The 22,742-nt window shown below is 41.0% G+C and overlaps 1 protein-coding gene across 1 annotated transcript in view; it reads left to right on the top strand.

Moving 5' to 3' along the window:
- The first annotated feature begins 8,183 nt into the window (after positions 1-8,183).
- The window catches only part of SYT16 (synaptotagmin 16), a 159,309-nt gene continuing 144,750 nt past the window's right edge, over positions 8,184-22,742 (top strand). The window contains 1 exon segment of the mRNA XM_073241696.1: positions 8,184-8,373. Coding sequence (XP_073097797.1) covers positions 8,184-8,373 — 190 coding nt within the window.

Raw genomic sequence — 22,742 nt, 5'->3', positions numbered from 1 at the left:
AAGCAATTACTGAACCAACTTTCTCAAGGAAATACCATGCCTGGTGTACCTTGCTTTGCAGTTGTGAATGTGGCACAGAGCTGGGTAAGTTGGTTGTTAGGAACAGTTCTCGGGCTGACTTTGGTGTTCCAAGGGAAGGGGACAGTTTTCTTGGAAAAAAGTTTACACCTACATAAAGGTGTAAATTTATTCAACCTATTAAGATTTTGTTTTCTTTTAAAATTAATTTGAGAATCTTGCAGTACTGGGCATTCCACTTCTGGATCCCTGTCAATGGGTTCATCTGACCTTGACAGGAAACAGGAGGTAGGGAGCTGGAGCTAGACAGAGGCTGGAGGTGCTGTGTGTGCCTGGAAAGGGGGAGAGGAAGTGGACCAGGGCTGCAGTAGGACTTCTGTGCTTTTTCCTCTCATCACTAGCGATAGGCTGGGCATTCCGCGGCCTGAAGGAAAGTAGGTGCTAGAAACCTGTTTGCTGTGCAGAAAGGATATAACCAAAGTTTCATTTTCTTATGCTTCTGTCAGTTTTTAAATTAGTTTTGACCTTGGCACAGAGCTTTGAGCTGAGTGAACCTATGTACAGTCTTCCTTGCGTGTCTGAATACCTAGCCAGATGGGGTTGTATATGAGGATTAGTGTTCTATGCTCACCAGAAATCCCATGGTAATGTGGTCAGGCATTTGTAGACACCTGATTCTTTTACCAGGTGAGAAGGCCAGTCTTCTAGGGATTGGCAGGAGGCAGGTGGTGCAATTACATTTTGTTCTCTTGTTTCTTTGCTATAAAACTGGCTCATGTTTGTAGATTACCTGCTACTCCTCTGTTCCAAGGCTCACTGGAGGTGTCTGGTTATTTTTTAATAACCTGGGTTAGGAACTGGGCACTGTTCCCTTTGGGGCCAGAGTGTAACATGCAGCTTGTTATCAGGAACACGATAATGAGGGTAAGTACATAAATCAGGATAAAAGCACATCTTAAAGCCCCATCTTTTGCAGGAAGCAAGGTGATTTAATAGAGGTAAGCCTGACACTTCCTGTGTGCATAGTCATTAGTGACAACCTGTGAATGTGTTGGGGGGAGGGGTGTGTGTGTGGAGGGGAAGTACCTTGTACTGTGGAGAACAATGCTAAAAGTCTATGAAAAATCCTTGTACTAACCAAATTTTTGTCTCTTCAGCATAGGCTTAATTCTGCTTTCAGTCCATTCTGAGGCCCAAAGAAACCTTGACCCAGATACTGCTCGTAAAGAAACTTCTGGTGATTATTTGTGTAGTCAGTTCCTCCAGCTACGCGCTCGGTACATCTCTGTAGGAACTAGTGGAGCAGACTGCGTGAAGTTTGCTAGTCAGGCCTGCTCACTTATCTCTTAGGCTTGTCAGACTAGAAAACCGTTGTTGGAGTTGCTGGAGGTTTGAATATGAAATGAGGAAAGAAAATTCTAGGGATCTATAAGTTCATAAAGAGAGATGGACAGGAGCAGACAAAGTGTGTATGTTGTACGTAGAGGAGCATGCGAGCTGGGCAGGTGAGGAAGAGTTAGAAAGGGCCCGTGAGGAATACTTCCTGGGAGTTGGGCCGAGCACCCTGGGTCTGACCCTGCCCTTGGTAAAGTGGCCTCGGGCAAGGCATTAATCCGCTCTGTTCCTCAGTGGCATAACAGTTAAGAGGGGGCTGAACTCACTAAATTATCTCTTAGGACCTTTCTACATCTAACTACTACCAAAATCCCTCTTTCTTCCAGGGGAGACTATTTGCCTTAGTAGTAATTGAACAAACCTGAATTAATGCAACTAATACTTTCTTCTTTTCTTTTTTAAAAAATACTCTTTTCTTCTGCTTTTGGTCCTTGAATTTACAGAGAATGCCCACACATCTTAGATTTAGGAACCTTAGCTTTTGGAATGCCTATCTTAGATGTAAGACATTTAGGAAATATCTTAGATTTAGGTTATTACTGCATTGCTAGGCATTTATGTCCCTGGAGAATATGTTTTGTGAGAAGCTTGAATGTGACTTTGGGTAATGAAATGAGTTTTCTTATTTTTCTCCAGGAGTGCTTCTAAAAAGATGGTGCTTTAGCAGAGGTGTCCCCCAGAATTAGCTGTAAGAGTGACTTAGAACTTCTGGTGGCTTACATATGTTTTTAAATGTTGTTCAACAACTTTTTTTTTTTTTTAGTAAAAAGGCAGTTAAGACTGGAAATATACTGTGGCCTTTGCAGAAGACAGATCACTAGACTGAATTATTATTAGGCAATCATGTGGTATGGTTAACTTAGAGAAGTACTTTAGAACTTCTGGAAACCTATGGCACTTTTTCCTATGGCTTTAACTGAGTGAGGAAGGGGTGAGTTTGGTTAATCCAGCTTCTTGCCCTGTGTAGAGCTCACATCTTATCTAGGGCTTATCAACTTGTGGTTGCTGAGTACAAAATGGGTCTAGCCCTAAAGAAAGGCTTTTCTATTCTTCTCATGTGATTCATGCTTGAGTAGACAGCCTTCTCATCCTCTTTGCTTCATTCAGGAGCTTATGCCACTGTCTCCCACTTCTTTTTATTGAGTCTAGATAAAATGACTATCTGGAGGTTTCCCTGCAGATCACCTGCTCACAGATCCAAATGCTGCTAGACAGGTCTACTCACATGTCCTGTGAGCCCCTCAAGTTCTGTGTGTATATGACATTATTACCTTTCTCCCTCAGCTGGCCCATTGTGTATGTTTTCTGTCCCTGTGAGTAAAAACGGCTCTTACCTGATAGTTAGGCTTCATCTCACTCCCCATTCCTCATGGGCCACCAAATCCTAGAGTCTCAACATTGTATCTGATGAACTGCCTTCTCTCCATGCCACCCATTGCTATTGCCATTCCTCAGGCTCTCATTTGGATGTTGTAATGGTTTTCTCACTATTTCTAGTAGGCAGAATAATGCCTCCCTCAAAGATGTTTATATCCTAATCCCCAGAACCTGTAGATATGTTAGGTTCCATGACAAAGCATAATTCAGGTTGCTAATCAACTGACCTTAAAATAGGGAGAGTATCCTGAATTATTCAGAGCAGACCAATATAATCACAAGATTCCATACAAGTGGAAGAGGGAAGCAGAAGTGACGCTCAGAGTGATGGAATAGCAGGACTTGACCTGCCCCTGCTGGCTCTGAAGAGGAAGGAAAGGGCTATTAATCAAGGACTTTGAGCTGTTTTCTAGAAGAATGAAAGGCAAGGAAACAAATTCCCCTCTGGAGCCTCCAGAAAGGCAGGCAGCCTTGTTGACACCCTCATCTTAGCCCAGTGAGGCCCATGTTGGGCTTCTTTTGACCGAAAGAACTGTGAGATGGACATGTGTGTTAAGTCAGTAAGTGTATGATCACTGGTTGCAACAGCAATAGAAAACAAACACACTGGTCTTCCTACCTCTGTCGTGCCATGATCCCAGCCCACTGGCAGACCTCCTGTCACTCACACCCTTGTCTTTAAAACCTTTCGGTGCTTCTCCCACCCTTATGTTGTCTTTTTTTAGTCAGCATCTCAGTACTTTGTACATAGGAAGCAATGAATAAATCTTGAATGAATAAATGAAAACAACCCATTTTTCAGCACCTTGGTCCAATTCGTGATTTTGAATTTGTGGAGATAAATAAAAAATCAGTTGGTTACCTCATATTTTATATATCTCTTCCTGGGAACAGGATGAAATTAAAATATATCCTGTCTTTTATTTTTCTTCTTTTTTTAGCTTCTATTGTTTTTAAATTTTACACAATAAAATCCTATTATAATGTGGCCAGTTTGATGAATGAAAACAAAAACCTACAATGAAGCCACTCAGAGAGGACCACTGCTATTATTTTGATATGTAACTTTGTAGTTATTTATGTATCTACATTATTTTTTAAAAAGGATGAAATAATTGAAGGGGATAGAGGCCCCAAATCTTAGTCATATAAATTAAGTCATGTGGATGAAAGTATAGCATAGGGACTATGGTCAGTTGCTCTGTAACATCTTTCTATGTTGACAGATAAGTACTACACTAATTGGGCTGAGCATTTAATAATGTAGATAACTGTCAGATCAACTTTGTTGTGTAATTGAAACCAATATAACATTGTATATCAACTATACTTAAATGGGCCCACAGTCAGCAATAAAAATAAATTAAAAATAAATACATATAAAGGATACTTTACATATTTTGAAACTTTTGAAATATAGTGTGACCATTTCTCTATAGCCCTTTTAATGACCACACAGGATTCCTTTGTATGGCTGTCCTAAAATTTATTTAACACCTTTCTCATGTTATTGAACTTTTATGTTGTTTCCAACAATTTTTTCTCTGTTATGAATAGCACTGTAGTTAATACCTCTTCTGTTAGTATCTTTGTGCATGTCTATGATTATTTCATTACAACAAATTCTTTAAGTGGCATAGCTGGATGAGAGACCCTGAAATCTTGGTGGTTCTTGATATGTATCACAAAACTGCCCTTCAGGAAAATTGCCCCAAGTTGCTCTCCCGTCAGCAGTGTCCTCTCATCAAGCTGACCTTCATGCTTTTGCCATCTTGTGAGTATACGGGAGGACTAGAGATCATGACATTGAAGGTGACAAGAGGATTCCTAATTTTACATCTGAAGTGGGCACTGATTTAACCAGTTGAACACAGAATGGGCACCACAGTCAGCAAGCAGCACCCCCAGCTTCTTTGTAACTAAGACATCCTCTGATTGTCCCTTCAGAGGACTGGGGCCAATACTACTCAGAAAAGCCTGTGGGTTGGCCTCCCCCTTCCCACCACATCAAATTCCAGAAACTAAGGGTGGAATCATGGTTCCCACCTGTTCTTATAGGCTTCTGATCTCTGGCAGGAGTCTTTGAAAGGAACTTGGGATAGGGGCACACAGACTGACCCTCTTGTCTCTTTGATCTCCCCGACCCCATCTTTATCACGGACCTTATTTATTCATGAAGCTGAGCTGCTCAGGACTCATGTATGTGCATGATGCACACTGTGTAGTACAGAAGGCTCCTCCTGTGATGGGGTGTGTGTCCCATGAGGTCTGCTGTGTGGCCAGCCTGACATCTCTGCTCATTCATCATGAACAGCAAAATCCAACTGCCAGACTCCCAAGTCTAGGGCAGTTTTGACCCAGTTGGTAGTTAGCCTTGGCTGTGCCTGCTATTGGAAACACTGATCTGGCTTGCACAGAAGCATTAATAAAATGTCAGCTCTTTTAGTTACATTCTCTATTTTGGTGGTGGAATAGTTTTTACCCTTGGAATTTGGGAAAGCTAGGCTAGTTGCCATGGCAACACAAAAGCTTTCAGGCACTTGTTTGTTATATTCCTTTGTCAGTTTATAGAGTGGTCTGTGGAGCCTCTTGAAAGAAGATGTGCTGCCCAGGTTTGACAGTTAAATCACCATGCTGACTGTCAGAGACGAGGTGAAGGGACACCCCACGGAGCTCCTTTCTCATTGCCTGCTGTCACAAAGATTTGGGCTCTGGAAAGAAGGCGCCTGAATCTGGAGCAAGAGCTATTACCTCGTGGCTCTAAAATTACAAAAGAAAATTATTGAAAATTGGAACCACCAAACCTGTCTTTTATAGATGGTTTTCCCACCCCTCCACCCCTCCTCTTAGGCATGGGAACATAGAGTGTGGTATTTTTTTCTTGAAAGCCTAAAGGCACAAGAGCCATTTTTGTCAATCTGTGGACTCTGAAACAAAAGAGGTGCTGGGAAAACAAAACAAAGGTGGCCTTTTCAGGGACAACTTAGCTTTCTTGCAGTGCTCTGAGGAGAGTGTGCCCTCACGCTGGGGGCCTTCCCCCGCTGACGCTGCTGGTGTGTGCAGAGACCACAGTGGCTCAGACTGGGGGCCTTGTGCTCCTCTAATACAGGTATGCATATATGTTCATATATGTGTGTGCATATATATAATGAACATATATAAGCACACATTCATGTATGTGCACTGCTATCATTTTTGTAGAAATGAGACTTTGCTGCATATACATTTCCTGCATAAATTTGTCAGTCAACCATGTATCATGAAATATTTCCCTGCCTATAACTTCAGTGATTATATAACCTTTTTTTTAATCATTTAGATATGTTATGGCTTTATTCAGCCCTTCCTTCTACGTTTGACATGTAGGTGATTTCCGATTTCTTATTTATTTAGCAGTTCTGGGCTTACATTCTCATATACCTATAAGTAAATGGCTTAAAAAAGTGCCCAGTAAATCTGCAAGTACCCATTAAATGTTAGTCATCTCAATTTTCTTTTCTTTTTTTTATTGGTGAATCAACCTGAGAAAAACTCTTTCATGATTGAAAACATAGAGAGTTTTATGAATGTTTAAATCTGAAAGCTGCCATGTTAGCCCCAGGATTGAGGCATGATTATGCAAAGGAAGCTCCAGGAAGACCTGAAATGTGGGGTTACATTGGTGGGTAGAATGTGCTGCCGGGTGCATTAAGTTGGATCACACTCAATGCTAAGGAAATGACCAAATTCTTTTGCTTCATTGAAACTTTTTTGTGATGACCTTTCAGCATGTGATGCAGCATAGGGGACAGAGACTGGGCTGGGATTGAGGCAAACTTGTTTTTCCCATTTGGCCTAAGTAGCTTGTGAAATCTAGTGCAAGTCTTCGGTTTCCTTACCTGTAAAGTGATAGCATTCTTCTAGTTGACCTGTGAGGTTCCTTTTCAGATCTAAAACTCAGTGGTTTGAAGATGACTCTGCTCTGTTTAATTCATTTGGACTGTAGAGAGAACAGCACAGAGTTTTAATATACCTCCCAGAGTAACTTTGTGGCCTGGGAAAATTACTGCAATTTTATTGTAAAGAAATCAGTACTGTCTGATGAAAGAATATTTTTGCTTACCCACTGCCCAGTCCTTCTTTCCTCCTATCTTTGCCTGGAAGCGTCACCACTTCCCATTGCCAGGCAATCTGGATGGTCCTGCCTGTCAGGTGGCCCTGCCAAGCTAAGAGGGCTACATGTTTCTTCCCCAGAGACTTGGGGCCCTATAATCATTGAAGCTGATTGGTATTGATAGTGCCTCCCATTCATTCCTCCTACCCAGATGCCCAAACTGCCCTCATTCTAGTTGTTTTCTGGCCTTACTCGTTCCTTTCCTGTCTAATCTGTGGACTTTGCCTATGTTTTTCACCATATTCTGGTTTGACTGTTTAGCTGGAGTTGGAGTCTATTGCGTGCTATAGAAACCCTTTCCCTTCATTGCTGGAGCTGACCTAGGCCTGGTTCTGCAGCTGATTAGGGCTTTGGGACCATAAAGCAGGTCATTCCATCTCTCTAACATGTATGTCATGATCTATCTCAGCAAAGGTAATAAAACCAATTTAGTCAGGTCATTGAGGGGGATGGAACTGGCCCCATGACATTGTATGCGCAGGGTTGGCACACACTGAGAGCATTATGAATATCAGTTTCTCTTCAGTATGGCATTTCACTGGGAAAGTCGTTGGCCTGTGAATTTAGGGCCTTCATCTGAATGCATCACATGTAGGCCCTAAGTCAAGACTTAGAAGGATGTCTCTGATAACAACTGTACTTAATTTGTTCTTCATTTTTCCTTGCATTGTGGCAGGCACATAATTGGTGCTTTTGTAAATTCAGCCTCTTTTGAATGACTTTTGAAAACCATTAGACAAAGGCATAGGAAAAATCATGTTATATAGGTTCATAGTATTACACTTTTCATAATCATCAGTGTTTTCATCAACTGAGCAAAGGGCACACATATTCAGGCCCCTTGGCCAGGGCTTGGAAATATTCTGGCCTGGAAAGCCTTTATTTAACATACATAGCTTTAATGGTACTTGAGTTGCACCGGAACGTTTTAATTATCAGAATCTTCTTTAGAAAAAGCCCTCTGAGATTTGAGATAAGTTTACATATTATTATATGAATCACAATTTGCTTTAAGAGCTTATCTAAATCCCATCTGTTTGATTGGAAAAGGGGACTCGGAACGAATCCATCTAATTTTCAGTTTTCTTCCTTAGAGAGAATCGTGATTGGAAGTCAGAATGGGGTTACATGCTGCCTTTTTTGATGGTTTCTAGGGGAAGTTTTAGGGTTTCCATAGCAATGCATACGGATCATCATTTTCTGCCATGATTTCCCAGCAAAGAGAAGAGCCTTGGCAGCCATGGCTCAGTGCAAGTGGAGAAGCTGGGAGTGGATCGGTGTCAGTTTGCTCTGGCCATTGGGGATGAGCAGAGCTTTGCACTGTTGGCTGAAGGTGATGGCCTCCCAGCTCCTCAAGGCAGGTGACTTGTTTACTGAACATCCAGTGGCAGCGTCAGAAACACGAGGCACTGTGATGAGGCGGGAGGCAGGTAGGCAGCGTGCCATATTGCCCCTGAGATTCATTAGAAAGTTTACGTTTGAGGAAACATTGATGAGGCTGTACCTTCTCCATATTCTCCCTCTCATTTTTTCTCTTTTTTCCACACTTTTCCCTTGGCCATCCCCTCTGCCTCCTGCCCCTTCTGCTCCCCTTCTCAGTACTGTGTCAACTCGCACAGCTGCGACCCCAGCTGTCCTGAAGGCAGAGGAGGATGTTAGGGTGCTGGTCAAGCCCCCCAGAGAGTGGGGTTATGTGTCCAGGTGCTGTCCCTGTCATCATCTCTGGCATCTTTTCATCAGTCTCAGGCTGCTGGGCCTGGCATGTTCCCTTCCTGTAACAATGCAGCTTGTTTTCAGGTTTTCTAAAAATAACACCTTTTTACCTCATGTCACAAGGTGTACCTGCACATCCTTGTTTTGTTAAATATGAACAAATTGTTCCCACTGGTGAAAGCCTCCTCGGCCGCTGTCCAGCCTAAATGTGGATGTGTCTTGCAGACAACAAAGCAGCAGAAATGATTGTTCCAGGAGCAATGTTATCACCCACCTAGGTGGTAGTCAGGCGGGGACTTTCCAGGGGACAGTGATGTCTCTGTGATTCCATTTGCAAGAGCTTCAAAGTTTACATTTGCTTTAAATTAATATTGCTTTGAAATTGTATGTTCTGATTTTCAAAGTTGGTTATCAATCCTAATTGCCAGAGCAAGCACAGTGTTAATAGCAATATACCTAGCAGGTTGTAATTTTTCTCTCTGCTTATTTAACAGAGTTGGGTGATTTAGTAAGCTCTAGAAAAGCCAAGGTGATCCTTTACTTCAGGAGGAGACTAGCTTCCCTACCTTGCCAATCTTGAAGGCACTGCCTTTGAAAGTAAGAGATGTAAGAGCTGTAAGACTTACTCAGCTTTTAGAATTTATTTAGCAGTTGTCAGTTCCTACCTGTGCTCTGCATCACCTCCTTTTTTTGGTTAAAATCACTGAAGCATTTTGCTGACCTTGGGACCTGTGAAGGTAAATTGCCTTGGCATACGGCTATTTTAGATGGGCAGGAAGCCCTCCCTCTCCTTTCCATGCAGACCTGTGGAGTATCGGAACAGTTTCCAATAAGAGTAGATTGCTATTGTTGTTTTAATGGCAGAAAGGGAAGTTCGTAGTAGGTACTGGACTTCCCAGATATGATGTGACTTTTGGGTGTGTTGGTCAGAGATCTGGAGGGAAGAGGAAGAATGGGACCTTCTCACTGCCATGGCCGTGGGAAACCCCAAAGAGTCACTTGCTATTGGCAGGCTTAGACTCTGTCCACTCACATGAATCCTTCCACCATATATTGAAGGAATACCCACTTGCACAGATAGTCAGAGGTAAGAATGACACACAGCAGCCTGCCTTCAAGGAGCCTGTGGTCCAGTGAGGAATACCCACTGTAATATGAGGCTGATGCCTCTTCTAATTCTCCCTTCTGCCTTCACATACATACAAAATATTTCAGGAAGGAGACTTGCAGGGAAGAGATCACACACCTCTAGACCATAAGTTTAGTTTAAATTTTCAATTATCTAGGGATAAAGAGACTTGGATGAAATGAGATGCCTAAACAGGGTCAGCACTGCTTCAGTCTCTCTTTTCACTTGTTTTCCTCCTTCCCCCTTTCCCTGGTGTTCAGTGACTGGTCCTTACCGGAACACCATGACAAATGCTATGTGAGATACAAGGGCAGGATACAAGGGATATTAAACATTTACTTTCAAGGTCTTCACACTGCAGAAAAGCTTTGGCTGTAAAAAGTTGCCTAGCTTGCCAGCTATTAATGTTTACCAGATAAGTGGTGTGGAAATGTGATACAGTTCACCTTCAGAACTGGCTAGGAAGGAGTCATGTAAGAGGGGACTTGGAATAGCATTTGATTAAGAAGATATTCTGCAGAGAGGGTTGGATCACAGGACTAGATGCCTAGAAGTGGACAAGTACCACTGTGTCTAGGGGCAATGAGTTTAAGAATGCTAATTTTGTGGAAATAGAAGTTTCCCTTGGAGAAACAGGGGGCTAAACTTGGCAAGGTTGTTTGGGGTTGGACCCCATATAGCCTTAAAAGACAAGCAAAGGAATTTGGGCTTTATCTTATGGCTAATGGAAACCATTAACACTAGTTGGAGGAGGGTGGCATGATAAAGACAGTACTTGATGAAGATGATTCTGGCATAGTGCTAAGAAGGATAAATGTCAGGGACTGGGAGAGCCTGGACACAGAGTATCTAAAGGAACTCTTGCAATTGATAAGGGATTTATAAAAGACATACACTAAGGGGTTGTGGTGCTTGGGAACTTGGTGGCAGAAGCCTGTAGGGACTTAATCATTTTCTCCTTTGTCCCTACTGGATGTATAATTCCCTCTCAGCACTGACTGTCAGTCTATTTGGGGTCAGGAGAGTTATATGTTTATTCAGTGAGACAGAATAACTCCAGGGAGAAAATCCCAGGGCAAAATACCTTTGAAACTGAATTTAGTCAAAAGGAGAAATAAAGTTAAGAAACCGGTTTATTTCTCACAAGCAGTTATCCCGTCTCTCTCTTGACCAGGCCACGGCAGAAGAGAGCTCCACCCAACCTCTCCAGTCCAGATAAACCCTCACATGCCCTTTTGATTACCTATTGATATGTAGATGACTAATTTTATCTACCCCTTGGAAACACCTATTGATATGCAGATGCACTAACGCTAGGAGAGAGATTCTGGAAATACTGCAATTTTACCCACCAACAGCTAGTAATTCTCTTATGTACAGGTGTACTTTAAGGGAGGTCACCTCTAGTCATGTGCTAGGGCAGCCATAACAAATACCATAGGCTGGGTGGCTTGAACAACAGAAATGTGTTCTCAGAGTTCTGGGGACTGAAGTCCCAGAGCGTGGTGTCAGCAGGGTTGACTTCATTCTGCAGCCCCTCTTGGCCCCTAGATGGTGTGTGCTCCCCTACCTTCACATGGCCTTCCCTTTCATGCACACACCTTGTGTTCAAATTTTCTCCTCTTGTAAGGACACCAGGCACAGGGGATTAGGGCCCACCCAACAGACATCCTTTAAACTTAATTACCTTTTTAATGCACCTATCTATGAATGTGGTCATATTCTGAGATACTTGGGGTTAGGACTTCAACATATGCATTTTGGGTGGGGGGCCCAATTCAGTCCATAACAGCACCCAAGGTGGAAAGGATGAGAAGCAGCAGGAAGACGGAGGCCACACACCTCCCTTGACCCCTTCCCCTGGCCCGTGCTCTCTATTCTTTGCAGTGAAATGGCCATCCCCAAACTGAAAGTCCCTGAGCCAGCTTTCTGTCATTTTTCTCTAGAAGAATTTAGGCTGATATCATTTGGGGGATTTTCAAACTCCCAATTTTAGTATTAACAGTCTTTCTCCTTTTTTTCCTTTTAACTTCTCTGGCAATGCTAGCTTCTTACTATATTTATTGCAGTCATCTGTTTATGTGCATGATAATTTTTATAATGATGGGAGGGAGTCTCTGAAGATAAATAGAATATATAGAATAAAAAGATGCATCAAGTTATACCTGCATAATCTTCGTTATTGCCCTTATTTCCAGAGTTCTTTATTTCCTTGGCTGCCTGAGGCTGAGGCCTTGGGCCCTCATGGCCTCACTTCTGAACTCTTGTTCCACTCTGGACTGCAGGGAGAGCCTGCTTTCCTCACAGTCACCTGCACCCTGCTGACAGCGTTTACTGAATTCTAGCCTCAAAACACCCATGGTGAGGCAGTCTGGAAGAATGGTCCAACCTGGAGACTCAGGCTGGACTGCCCAGGCCAAATCCTGCCTCCAGCGCTTCTCTGCAGCCTCGGATAGGTGACTCTCGAAACCCCACTTTTTCTCTCATCTGTTAAATGATGATAACAATAGTTCCAACCTCAGAGGACTGTTGTGAGGTGTAAGTGAGTGTAAAGTGCCTGGTACATAGCTAAGGCCATGTACATGTAGAATATAATGGTTGCTGTTACACTGGCCTTTGTTCAGAGTAGCTTCCCCAGAGATCAGGTCTTGCTTGGCTGCTTTGCCATGTTCCCCCCAACCAGGTTTCCCTTTTGTAACCCATGTAGGGGTGGGCAGGCTTCCCCGGAATCCTCCTCAGCCCAGTTGCCCATTTATCAGACTGACAGCTAGAAGGGTTGACAAGATCTACAGGCGGTGCCTGTCTGGGGAGCCGTTGTCCCAGAACAGTCGCAGACAGGCTGGCCTGAGCCTTTGCCTTCACCCCAGGCTGGTACCTGGAGGACAGTTCCCTCCACAGCCACCTGGGCCCTTGAAGCCCGCATAGAAAGGAGGGGCTTTCCAGGCCTGGCAGAGACTTTTGCCCTTGTGCCTTGCTGAAGTACAGCCTTTTTGGAGCCAGGAGCCTGTTAGGACCCAAGGGAAAGTTTAGGATGATCTATCACAGTGGCGGTTGGCAAGAGGACCTCTTCTTGTTGTCTTAGTTGAAATCTACAGGACAAATACATTCCTATTGCTGTCAGAGGTAAGGTTCTCTGCCTCTCTGAGGTAAATCAGGCTTCTGCATGATCACGGTCATGTCACACAAACTCCAGCTCCTCTCCCTGCACCTGTAGCCTGCCTTAGTGACCCCCAGGGAGACACTCCATCATCCCAGGATCCCTAAAAGCTCTGAGATTCACTGCTCCACCATTAAGGCACCAACTCACATATAAATCAGGAGTAATTCCAGTCTATAACCAGTGTCTTCACTCCAGGTCATTCTTTACTTTGGGGAAGAAGTGACAGTTTTGGGTATTTAAAAAAAACTTGGCATTTGTAACCCTCCAGTTCTTCCCTGCAATCTGGGGTTCTTTCTGCAACCCTTTGACTTTATGAAAGTTCTTGATCCTTCTCCCTTCCTCAGCATGCTCCTGTTTTCTGTGAGATGGAGCTTCCTGCTCAGCATCTCTCTCAGCCTGTGGCTTCCCCCTTACCTAGTCAAACAGAATCTCCCTTTTTCCTTCATATTCCATGGCTCACTTTGGCATCCCCTCTCCAGTCTCCATCCCTCAGCATAGTAGACAGACCCATTCCCCAGGCTGCAAATGTTCCCCTTTCTTCACACTGAGTGTGGATGCATCTGCCTCAGTGAAATGTGGGGACAGGCTCTTAATTGCTAGTTTGTGGACAATTGGAATGACTTGTCTTAAAGATGGTATCAGAAAACAAGTCAACAAGCATTTCAGAAAGTATCTGGAACCAGATAAGAAAATCATCCTAGGGCAGAAGAAGTCCCTTGCCTTTGCCAGGAAAGGCTTCTTTGGCCACATACACAAAAATACTACTCATCAGTCAACCTAATTTGTTTACCAATATTAAAGATGTTCAAAAAATTGGCAGAACATACTACCTGCCTGCAATTTGACAAGATATATTCTATAAATTATGTTTCAGATATTGGTCTTATTTTAATTTTAAAACTATGAATAAGATAAGGAATTGCTTACAGATGCAGATAATGGGATCTTTTAAAATCAAGTTTTTGGAGTGCTTTTTGCTGAGTCATTCAACCTTTTAAATATTTTTTATTTTACAACAGGTGGCCCTTTTAGCCCCTTCTTTAAGCCTTGTACTGTGCTGGACAAATTTTCTATGTATGAAGACTTCCTTTACAATCTTTATTAAATTTCTTGGAGTTAGGAATCAAGTCCTGTCATGCGTGGGTGCTCAGTAAACAGTTGAATTATTGAAGGAATAATCTCAGCGTGGTTTTCCATGGGGGAGGACAAGCTCTGTTCTATCTTTGCTCTCTTTAGTGGAAATATGAGTGGGGTTATCAAAATGGGACTCCACTGGGTTTAAATAATGAAAGTTTAGCTGGAAGAGATGTTAGAGAAGCTGAGAGAGAAATTTCTCCTGTTTTTCTACTCACAGTAGGATTCTGAAACAGCATCTCTGCAGGAGTTCAGATGGTTGTGATCTTATCAAAGATATGGACAGAATAGTTTTGGTTCTGAAATGATATTTTAGTGAGTGCTTTCCTAACCTTGGGATGGGGGATAAGAAGAGAAAAATAGGAGAGAATGTCTTGAGGTATTTTAATTCAGTTTGAAAAGTTTTGGTTTCATTGCTTTCGTTCTAGGTGATTGTGGCCCTCAAGGTTTTTTTCTTAGATACTTGCATCCAGTTGTAGTTTCTCATCTTTAGGTCTCTGTCACATAGAAATGGGTTCAAAAAAGAACATTCTTAGGTAATGTTTTCTGTTGATGGGCCCTACATATATTATGTATCATGAACATATTACTGTTTGGACATCCTATAGAGCTGATGGAAATGGCAATTTTGTCTTGAAATAATTAGAGAGATGGGCATTGAAGGACATTTTACAGAGGCTTTATTTCTGTTCTCTTTTCAAAGCCAAAAGTTGTTTAGGACTAGCTCATACTATGTGGGGCAGAGGAGGGCAACTAGTAAGATTGTGGAGTTACAACCATCTGTTTTAAGGGATAGTTGAAGAAACCAGTTCTTTAGGTTAGAGAAAATAATTGGAAAGCATAAGTGCTGTCTTCAGCTATTGGCAGGGTTGATACTGGCTTTTTCTGTGAAGAAGACTGCTACCCAGGTGACATGGACAAGGAAAGAATGGATTATTGGCAAAGGAGGGAGCTTCCCAGCCACCGAAAGTGTTCAAGTAGATGGTTGTCAGTCAGGGTTGGTCTATCTTGGATCCCTTCATTTACTGAGATGTTGGAGGTCCTTGGTGGAGAGAAGGGCCCTGTTGAGCAGATGCTCTGATTCTATGAGAGGATGTCAGGGGGAAGCAGCAGTGCAGTGAAATCAGCATTGTCACAGCGCACGGAGAAACCAGAGCTCTGGTCTCAGCTCTGCCACCATATTATTTGATTATTGGGTATTTGGGGAAGATCTCTTGGTCCTTTTAGACTTCAGCCTTTATTTTTGTAAAATGAAGGGTTGAACCAATGTCCTCCAGGGTTCCTCCTAAATGAATAGTTTTAAGATAGTTTTTCTAGCCTGCACATTTGAGAGTTGACTGTAAACCCTGAAACACTGATGGGTCTAAACTGTAATGCAAAAGCAGTAGAACAACATGCTTGTTGAAGCCACCAGAGACATACCATACACAAGACTCAATCTTACACAGACTTACTCTATAGTCTAATTTGGTGATAGTTTATATGCAATAACCCCATCAGGAAAACAAAATCTTAGAGGTTATCACTTTTAATTTAATTAAACTAGCATGCATTATGGATCTATTATGAGCAAAGCATCAAGAATATAAAGATGAATAAGAAGACACTTTATTGTTTTCAGTAAAATTACAATCTAGTGGGGTTCAGCTGGATTAAACTAAGAGTGATGCAATGTTATGAGTTAAGTGTAAAGATACAAGCTCTGTACATAGGAACTGTCATATGTTCTGCTTTATGGGACAGGGATAGGCTTTGCAGAGGAGCTGGTTTTCCAGAGGGTCCTTAGGAGATTAGCTGGACTTTGCCTGTTGGAAAAGATCATTCCAAGGAGAGGGATTAGTAGGTGGAATTGCAGAGAGGTTTCAAAGTGCATGGCATGTACAGAGAACAATGAGTATCTGGTAAAGCTCAGCCCAGTGTACCTAGGAGCTATGCTTGGTGATTGGACTGGAAAGGTGGTTTGAGACTAAGTTGGAAAGGGTCTCCAATGTTATGGTAACAGTTTGAGCTTTAATCCTTAAGCAGTGGAGGGTCCTAGAAACCTTTATGCATACCTGTGGGTCTGAGGTTAATATGACTACCTGTTAGGGGGTGGCAGAATGAATTGGCATTGTGGGGGGCCTAGCAGTATCCAGCAGAGACTACATGTGGTTATCAATGTTCTACCATGCTCATGAGATGGCCTCTCTCTGAACCTCATTATCCTGTAAGTGTATTAAAATAGTTTAGCTAAGATAAGTCCTCTCTACTAGAGATCCAAATTACATTTTTTAGAAATTAAACAGTTGAAAATTTGAGCTAGACTTAAAAAAAAATCTTTTAAAAATAAGCAAAATGGGAAGGAGATGGAAGACAGCATCCATTTGGAGGCTCTTGAAGCAGGCCAGGCTGGGAAGGGTCTAACTGGAGCACTGTTCTAAGAATGAATGGTGGACATTTGGGGGGCTTCAGAGGACATTTGAGGAGGATAATGAGTTAAGTTGTTAGCTTGATAATTTTGGGATTGCCCGCAGGACATCCTGGTAGAGATATATGTGCTCAGAGTAGCTTGTCTTACGGATACATACTTGGCAGCCCTCAATGGTGGCTGAAGCCATGAGATATATAAAATATCTCATTAAAATGCTTGTTAATGTGGGAATAGGACCCACACATAGAATCTTGAAGAATATAAAGACTCTGAGAGGTGAGAAGAGAAGTGAAGCTTTGAAAAAGAGGTTGAAGGGATAGCAAGAGAAACCTAAATCAGCAGATTTGGGTGATGACTTAGGCACATAGGAAGAAATATTGAAGAATAAGGACATGTGATGTCAGGCCTCACTCTGTCCAGAGGTTTGGGTGTTCTGATTTTAAGTGGCTATTCTGGGATCTGAGCGAGGGAATCCTTGGGAGTAGATAGCTGAGTTATCTACCCTGTAGGTGGGTGGAAATAGGCCTCAAGAAGATTCAACTTTTTGTGCATTTATTCATTGCTCACCACGTAACCTTTTGACCCACAATTTTATCCTAAGTGGAACCACCCCCAGATACAAGGTTGACTATAGTTCTATTGATACAGTTTCGTTCTAGTTCCTGGGCTAACCATTATAATATAAAAGTTGATGTCCTGATTTATCTCATGTATTATTACTGGAAGAGCACATAGATGTCATGCAATCAAGACACAACCCTGCCATCAGGACCTCCTCACATCTCCCTCAGTTATAAAGGTGGGTCACAAGGTGCTAGACCCGAACCTCTCAACTCAGGGCCAAATGCTGTTTTAGCATGTACTCTCTCCAACTTTCAGCCTTTGGTTGGTTTAATTAGATTGAATTAGATTGAAATGTAATTAGGTCCTCCAGAGTCTGAGCTTCTCTAGACAAACTTTAAATACCATACTGTTAAACTTCAAAACCCTGGATTAACATGTGAGCTCTGGTGGCCTCATGACCAGAAGTGAAGCTCAGCACGAAGCCATCATCCTACCGCTTTCTTGTTTCACAGCATTAGAATAATCTGGGTTAACCCACGAAAGAAATGTAGCTCCCCTGTGACTCTGATCTAATAAGAGTGTCTGTAAACCCTGAGAGGATGTGCCTGGAGGAGACACAGGTCTCTCAAGAGGCACAATTTTCTGGTAACAGTGATCAGCCCGTAGCATGCTACGAAATCAGAGCTTTGTTTTGCAAAACTTTGCAACATGGTGCCTGCAAAGCACTGGAATAGAAGCACCGCTTTCTATGCCTCAAAGCCCCACTTTCGTAGTCCTTGTTTGCTTTGCTAATTAAGAGACTTCCACAGCTCCCTCTTGACCTAAATGTGTAAATTGTTGCATGTTGTTTTGGCTCTTGTAATAATAGCTTTTGTTTGGCATGTTCTGAATTTATAAGGTCAAATGTAATTAGCTCCAGATATCCAAATCTTCACTGGGAATAGTCTCCAGGAGCAGTACATCTCAAAATCTATTTAAAAGGCATATAGAAATTAACCTCTAAATCTTTGAAAAAAAATGTTCAAATCTCTAAATTGGCCTTGATTCTGGAAGGGTAAATGGGGAGAAGTTTGAGGGAGTAATTAGGCTAAATCAGGTGCTTGTGCTCAAGGTTAGGAATAAAGGAACAGATTTAGACAGACCTGCCGTAGTTGTATTTTAAGATCAGCACTCATGCCTGCCTGTGGAGCAGACCTCTGGTTTTCATGGCTCCGATGGTTTGGCCCCATGTAATCTTCGCTTGATGTGCGATGATGATCACCAAGTGAGACGCCTAGTGCAGATGGCCTCCCATGCTTCAAAACACAGCCCCTCTGGCTATGGATGCTCTGCAGCAGAGCATGTGGGCACGTAAGTGGGTGGAAACTTTCTAACATGTCACAATAATAACAAAGCTGAGTCCTGTTGCTGTTCAGCTTCCCCTAGAACTTCAGCCCACGCAGCAGCCTACGTGGTTCACAGTCCTATGTGAATGCTAGACAATTAGCAGCTGATAATGAAGAATGCCATGGGAACCAGTGGGAAAATAATAGCTTACTCCAAGGATATAATGAAATGAAATTAGCACAGACAGTAAAACAGACAGTTCATGCTGGTGTGTGTGTGTGTGTGTGTGTGTGTGTGTGTGTTTTGTAATTAAAAAGAGCTGGTAAATACTTGTACCAGAGAAGTCAGAGAATCGATTAGGATCCCATCTGTTTTGCAAGGGGGTTTTATTCAGAAATTAACTCCAGAGAAGCTTCTTAGTTTCTACTGAGGAACTAGAATAGGTAAAAGATGCCTATTTTATTTGAATACAATGATAATTTTGTTCAGTCCTTATTACCTAAATGGTTGTCATGAGGTCAGAGCTTGAGAATGGAATACTAACACTGGATCACCAGTCTGAGTGCTGGGGCTATATGCATTGTGCTCGTAGTGGAAATGTCAGTGAATTTTGAGTGGTACCAACCAATTCTTAGTAAAAGTGTAAACTTGAGTCTTTATGAATGGATAACTTTCTGAAAACAAGAAAACATTTGTATTGTTTGAAAAATTAGAGCTCTAAAGGGCCCTTAAATCTTCTTCCTATTTCTAGATTTCCCATATACTGTTTAGTCTTTGAGCACAAAGTTCTACACACTACTTTTTGGGGTCAATAGTTAAAATCTGAAGAATCTTTATAATAATCTTTTAAAAAATATTTATTTTAGATGGCAAAAATATGTTTTGTTTTGTTTATTTGAGGGTATTGGATTGGCAAAAAACAATTCTGTTAAAATTTCAGTCTCAACATGTGGGCAGTCTTCCTGAGTTGAAAAATAAAGAAGCTATAAACAAATCAAAATTATATTTCACTCCAAAAGCATATGTTTTGGAGAGGTGAAGAAAGTTGAGTATCTTTCTTCTGAGATATTTTGTCTGTCTGAAGTAGACTCACCTCTCAATCTCTCTCATTTATAAAAATATTCCCTTTACTTGAAAGGTAAATTGCCACATTGATTTAACAACTGTTCCACGGAAATCATATCAGTGTGCATTCTCTGATGTTTCAACATGACATGCTTTAATTTGGGATATTTTCCTCATTTTATCATATAATGATAATAAGTTCAGTGATATTCAAGTTTTAATGAATGATATCCATGCTAACTGATTAATTTTATCTGGCAGAGAACATATAAATTGTACAAGGCATATAGTGCTCAATTAAATTCAGCAACATAAGCATGCCATTAAACGGCCAACAATCCAAAATATTGGCTGTAGCCTTATAAACTACCAACATCATCTGATTCCTTTTGCTTTTTTTCCCTCCTTGTCCCCATCTGGGAAGATGTAGGAAAATGGAGAGGTTGGGGACAGTGTAGAATAGCTGACGTATTCAGGGAAACTCAGAAAAGCACAGAAAGTCTCACAGATGTCCTCCGTGGACCTATTGGTGCATTTCAGCCATTTTCATCATTGAATACTGCTCTGACCTAACCACCTGAGTATTACAGGAAAGTACAGTAAGCTTGATGAAATTCTTGGCTTCTAGAAGCATGTGTGTGTGTGTGTGTGTGTGTGTGTGTGTGTGTGTGTGTGTGTGTGACTGCTAAGGGAGAATTTTAACTATGTAAAGCAGACAGGTTAGGTTTCCTTAATTCTCAGAAGAAGATGGACACATTTCAACACACATATATTACTGTATTAAAGATAGCGCCCCATGTAAACCCCCAAATGCTGTGTGTTCTCAAGTATTTTGAGAAATGGTTGGTTGCTAGTGACTCCATATGTTGCTATGTTTTATTTTGGAACATGTTAAAATCTCACTTAGGTTTCATTAAGCCAATTTTTCCTATTTTTTGAAAGGTCTATTTTTTCCTTCCAAAGAATTTGTTTGAATATGTAGTTAACATATCCCTGCTAGCTATTACTAGGAAGAAAATTTCAGTGGAACTACCCATTTCCTTACTTTAAATATATATATAATATTTATAATTCATAGTCTTAGAAATTTTTAGGAAAATGGTTGACTATTGTGAAGGTTATTGAGGTTATGATGCCCAACTAGCCCTAAATTTAGGACACTGACAAAATAATGTACTGGTAAGTACCAAAGGGTTCATTCTTTCATTCTTTCATTTTTTTTAGTCCCAGAATCATGACTGTAGGAAAAAAGGAAAATTGAAGCCTTCAGTTTAACTTCTCCTGTACTAATTTTTTGAAGTGACTTAAAATTTTGTAGTTGGTTGTAAAAACTTAAGTAATGAAATAAATGAGTCTAATTGTTTATACAGATATTTTGAATTTGTGTTCTGAAGTAGTTGTGTATGGAGTTGGCTCATTGGTGTTCATTCTGCTCTTAAAAGTTTCTCATTTCTTACTTTGTGTTCTTTTGGGTGGTTGCAAAGAAAGTCTGAACATAAGCTATAGGTCAAGGGCCTCAACTTTACTGTGCTGAAATTGCCTTTGAAAACATTTTGATTTGCAAAAGCTGTTAATATGTAATGCTACAGTTTTTATTGTCACCTTCTTGCTCTGGGACCAAAGCAGTCTGGCTTTGTGTCAACCTGAGTGGTAGACACCTGTGCTCCACTCCAGTCATTCTTGATCAACCTTGTTCACTGTCCTTCCTGAGAATCTCCTGGCATCCTCAGGTAGATGAATCCCTGGAGGAGGATGAGGCATGCCCAGGCAATCCTGAATGCTTTTTGAAATTTATTTTTATTGAGATATAATTGACATATAACATTGGGTAGTTTAATGTATGCAACATATTGTTTTGATACATTTACAAATTATAATGTGATTACTACTGATTGTTAGCTAAAACATCAATCCCATCACATAGCTGTCATTTCTTTATCTGTGGTAGGAACAATTAAGATCTAGTCTCTTGGCAGCTCTGACGTTTATAATACAGTAGTGTTGTCTATAATCACTATACAGTTCATTAGATAACCCCAGAATTCTAGGTGAACAAGCTTAAGTACAAGTCAGGGAATTCTGGTGCATGACCATGCTTGAGAACACCATAGAAACAATTTCAAAGTCATGCTGTTTTTTAAAGGGATGAATGAAATTGAAATTATATCCCTGAAAACAGGACTTCCAGGTTGATGGATTCAAAGATGGTAGGGGTATACAAATGAGTAGGATTTTAGATCTACCTCACACTTTCCTCATATTTTTAATGAAATTCCTTACATTCTTCAGAGTGTTACCAAGAAAGTTTATTCTTGTGAAACTATAATTTTACTTTTAAATTATTTATATTGTCATTGCTCAGTTAATTCTGATCCCCCTCACCTCTTAATATTTTATTAAATACATTTTTAGCTTCCTCTCATCTTGTTTCTAGTTCTTGTTGTGAGTCACATGGTTACAATTTGTTAGGCTTGAAAAAAAATTTTTTTTACTTATTCAGCAACCACAGAATGAAATTTACAAACATCTAGTGACTGTGTGACATGCAGAGGCTTCTCTATTTATGTCATTGTATGCTCTGTCTTCTCCTTGAACCATTGCTTGAAAATCAACAGATGAGATATCCAATGGAACATGAGCTATATAACTTTGAGGAAGTTTTCAATATGAACTATGTGACCGAACTTCATAGCCATCTGATTTTCAATTTAGTAATTACTGGAATAATTAAATGAGTTACTCTGCAGATGGCACTTAAGTTTCTTGACATATGTGCCCTTGTCATCTGTAGCAGATGATGCATGTAATGCTTGTTCTTCACTATAGCATTCATATATATGGGATGCAAAATGACTTTAAGTTTCCTTGCCAATGTTTCTAATTTTGTTTAGAACTCAAATGCAGCATCAAATTCTCTTTGGCTTATACTGATGGAACAGTTGGCTTGCTGTGTTCAGTATTACACATTGATGGAAGAACTGTGCTGACTACAATTCTCATAACCTATAATACTTAAACTTCATTTTTAATTATTAATATTGAATAACAAAATTACAGAATGTTTATATATGAAGAAAATAACTTTCAAACCAAATCTAAGAAAACTATTATAATTTTTCTCATATTTCCTTCTAGTCTTTATTAAAATGTCATATTTGGAATTTAAGCTTTTTTTAAGTAATTTCATATTCCATAAAATTCACGCCCTCTTAAAGTGTGCAATTCAGTGTTTTTTTTAGTATATTCACCAAGCTGTACAACCATCATTACTATCCAATTCCAGGATAGTTCCATTACC

This window comes from Manis javanica, chromosome 8 (assembly GCF_040802235.1).
Source record: "Manis javanica isolate MJ-LG chromosome 8, MJ_LKY, whole genome shotgun sequence".
Taxonomy (NCBI): domain Eukaryota; kingdom Metazoa; phylum Chordata; class Mammalia; order Pholidota; family Manidae; genus Manis; species Manis javanica.
Note: the sequence above shows the minus strand (reverse complement) of the source record. Positions and strands in the feature narration are given on the sequence as shown.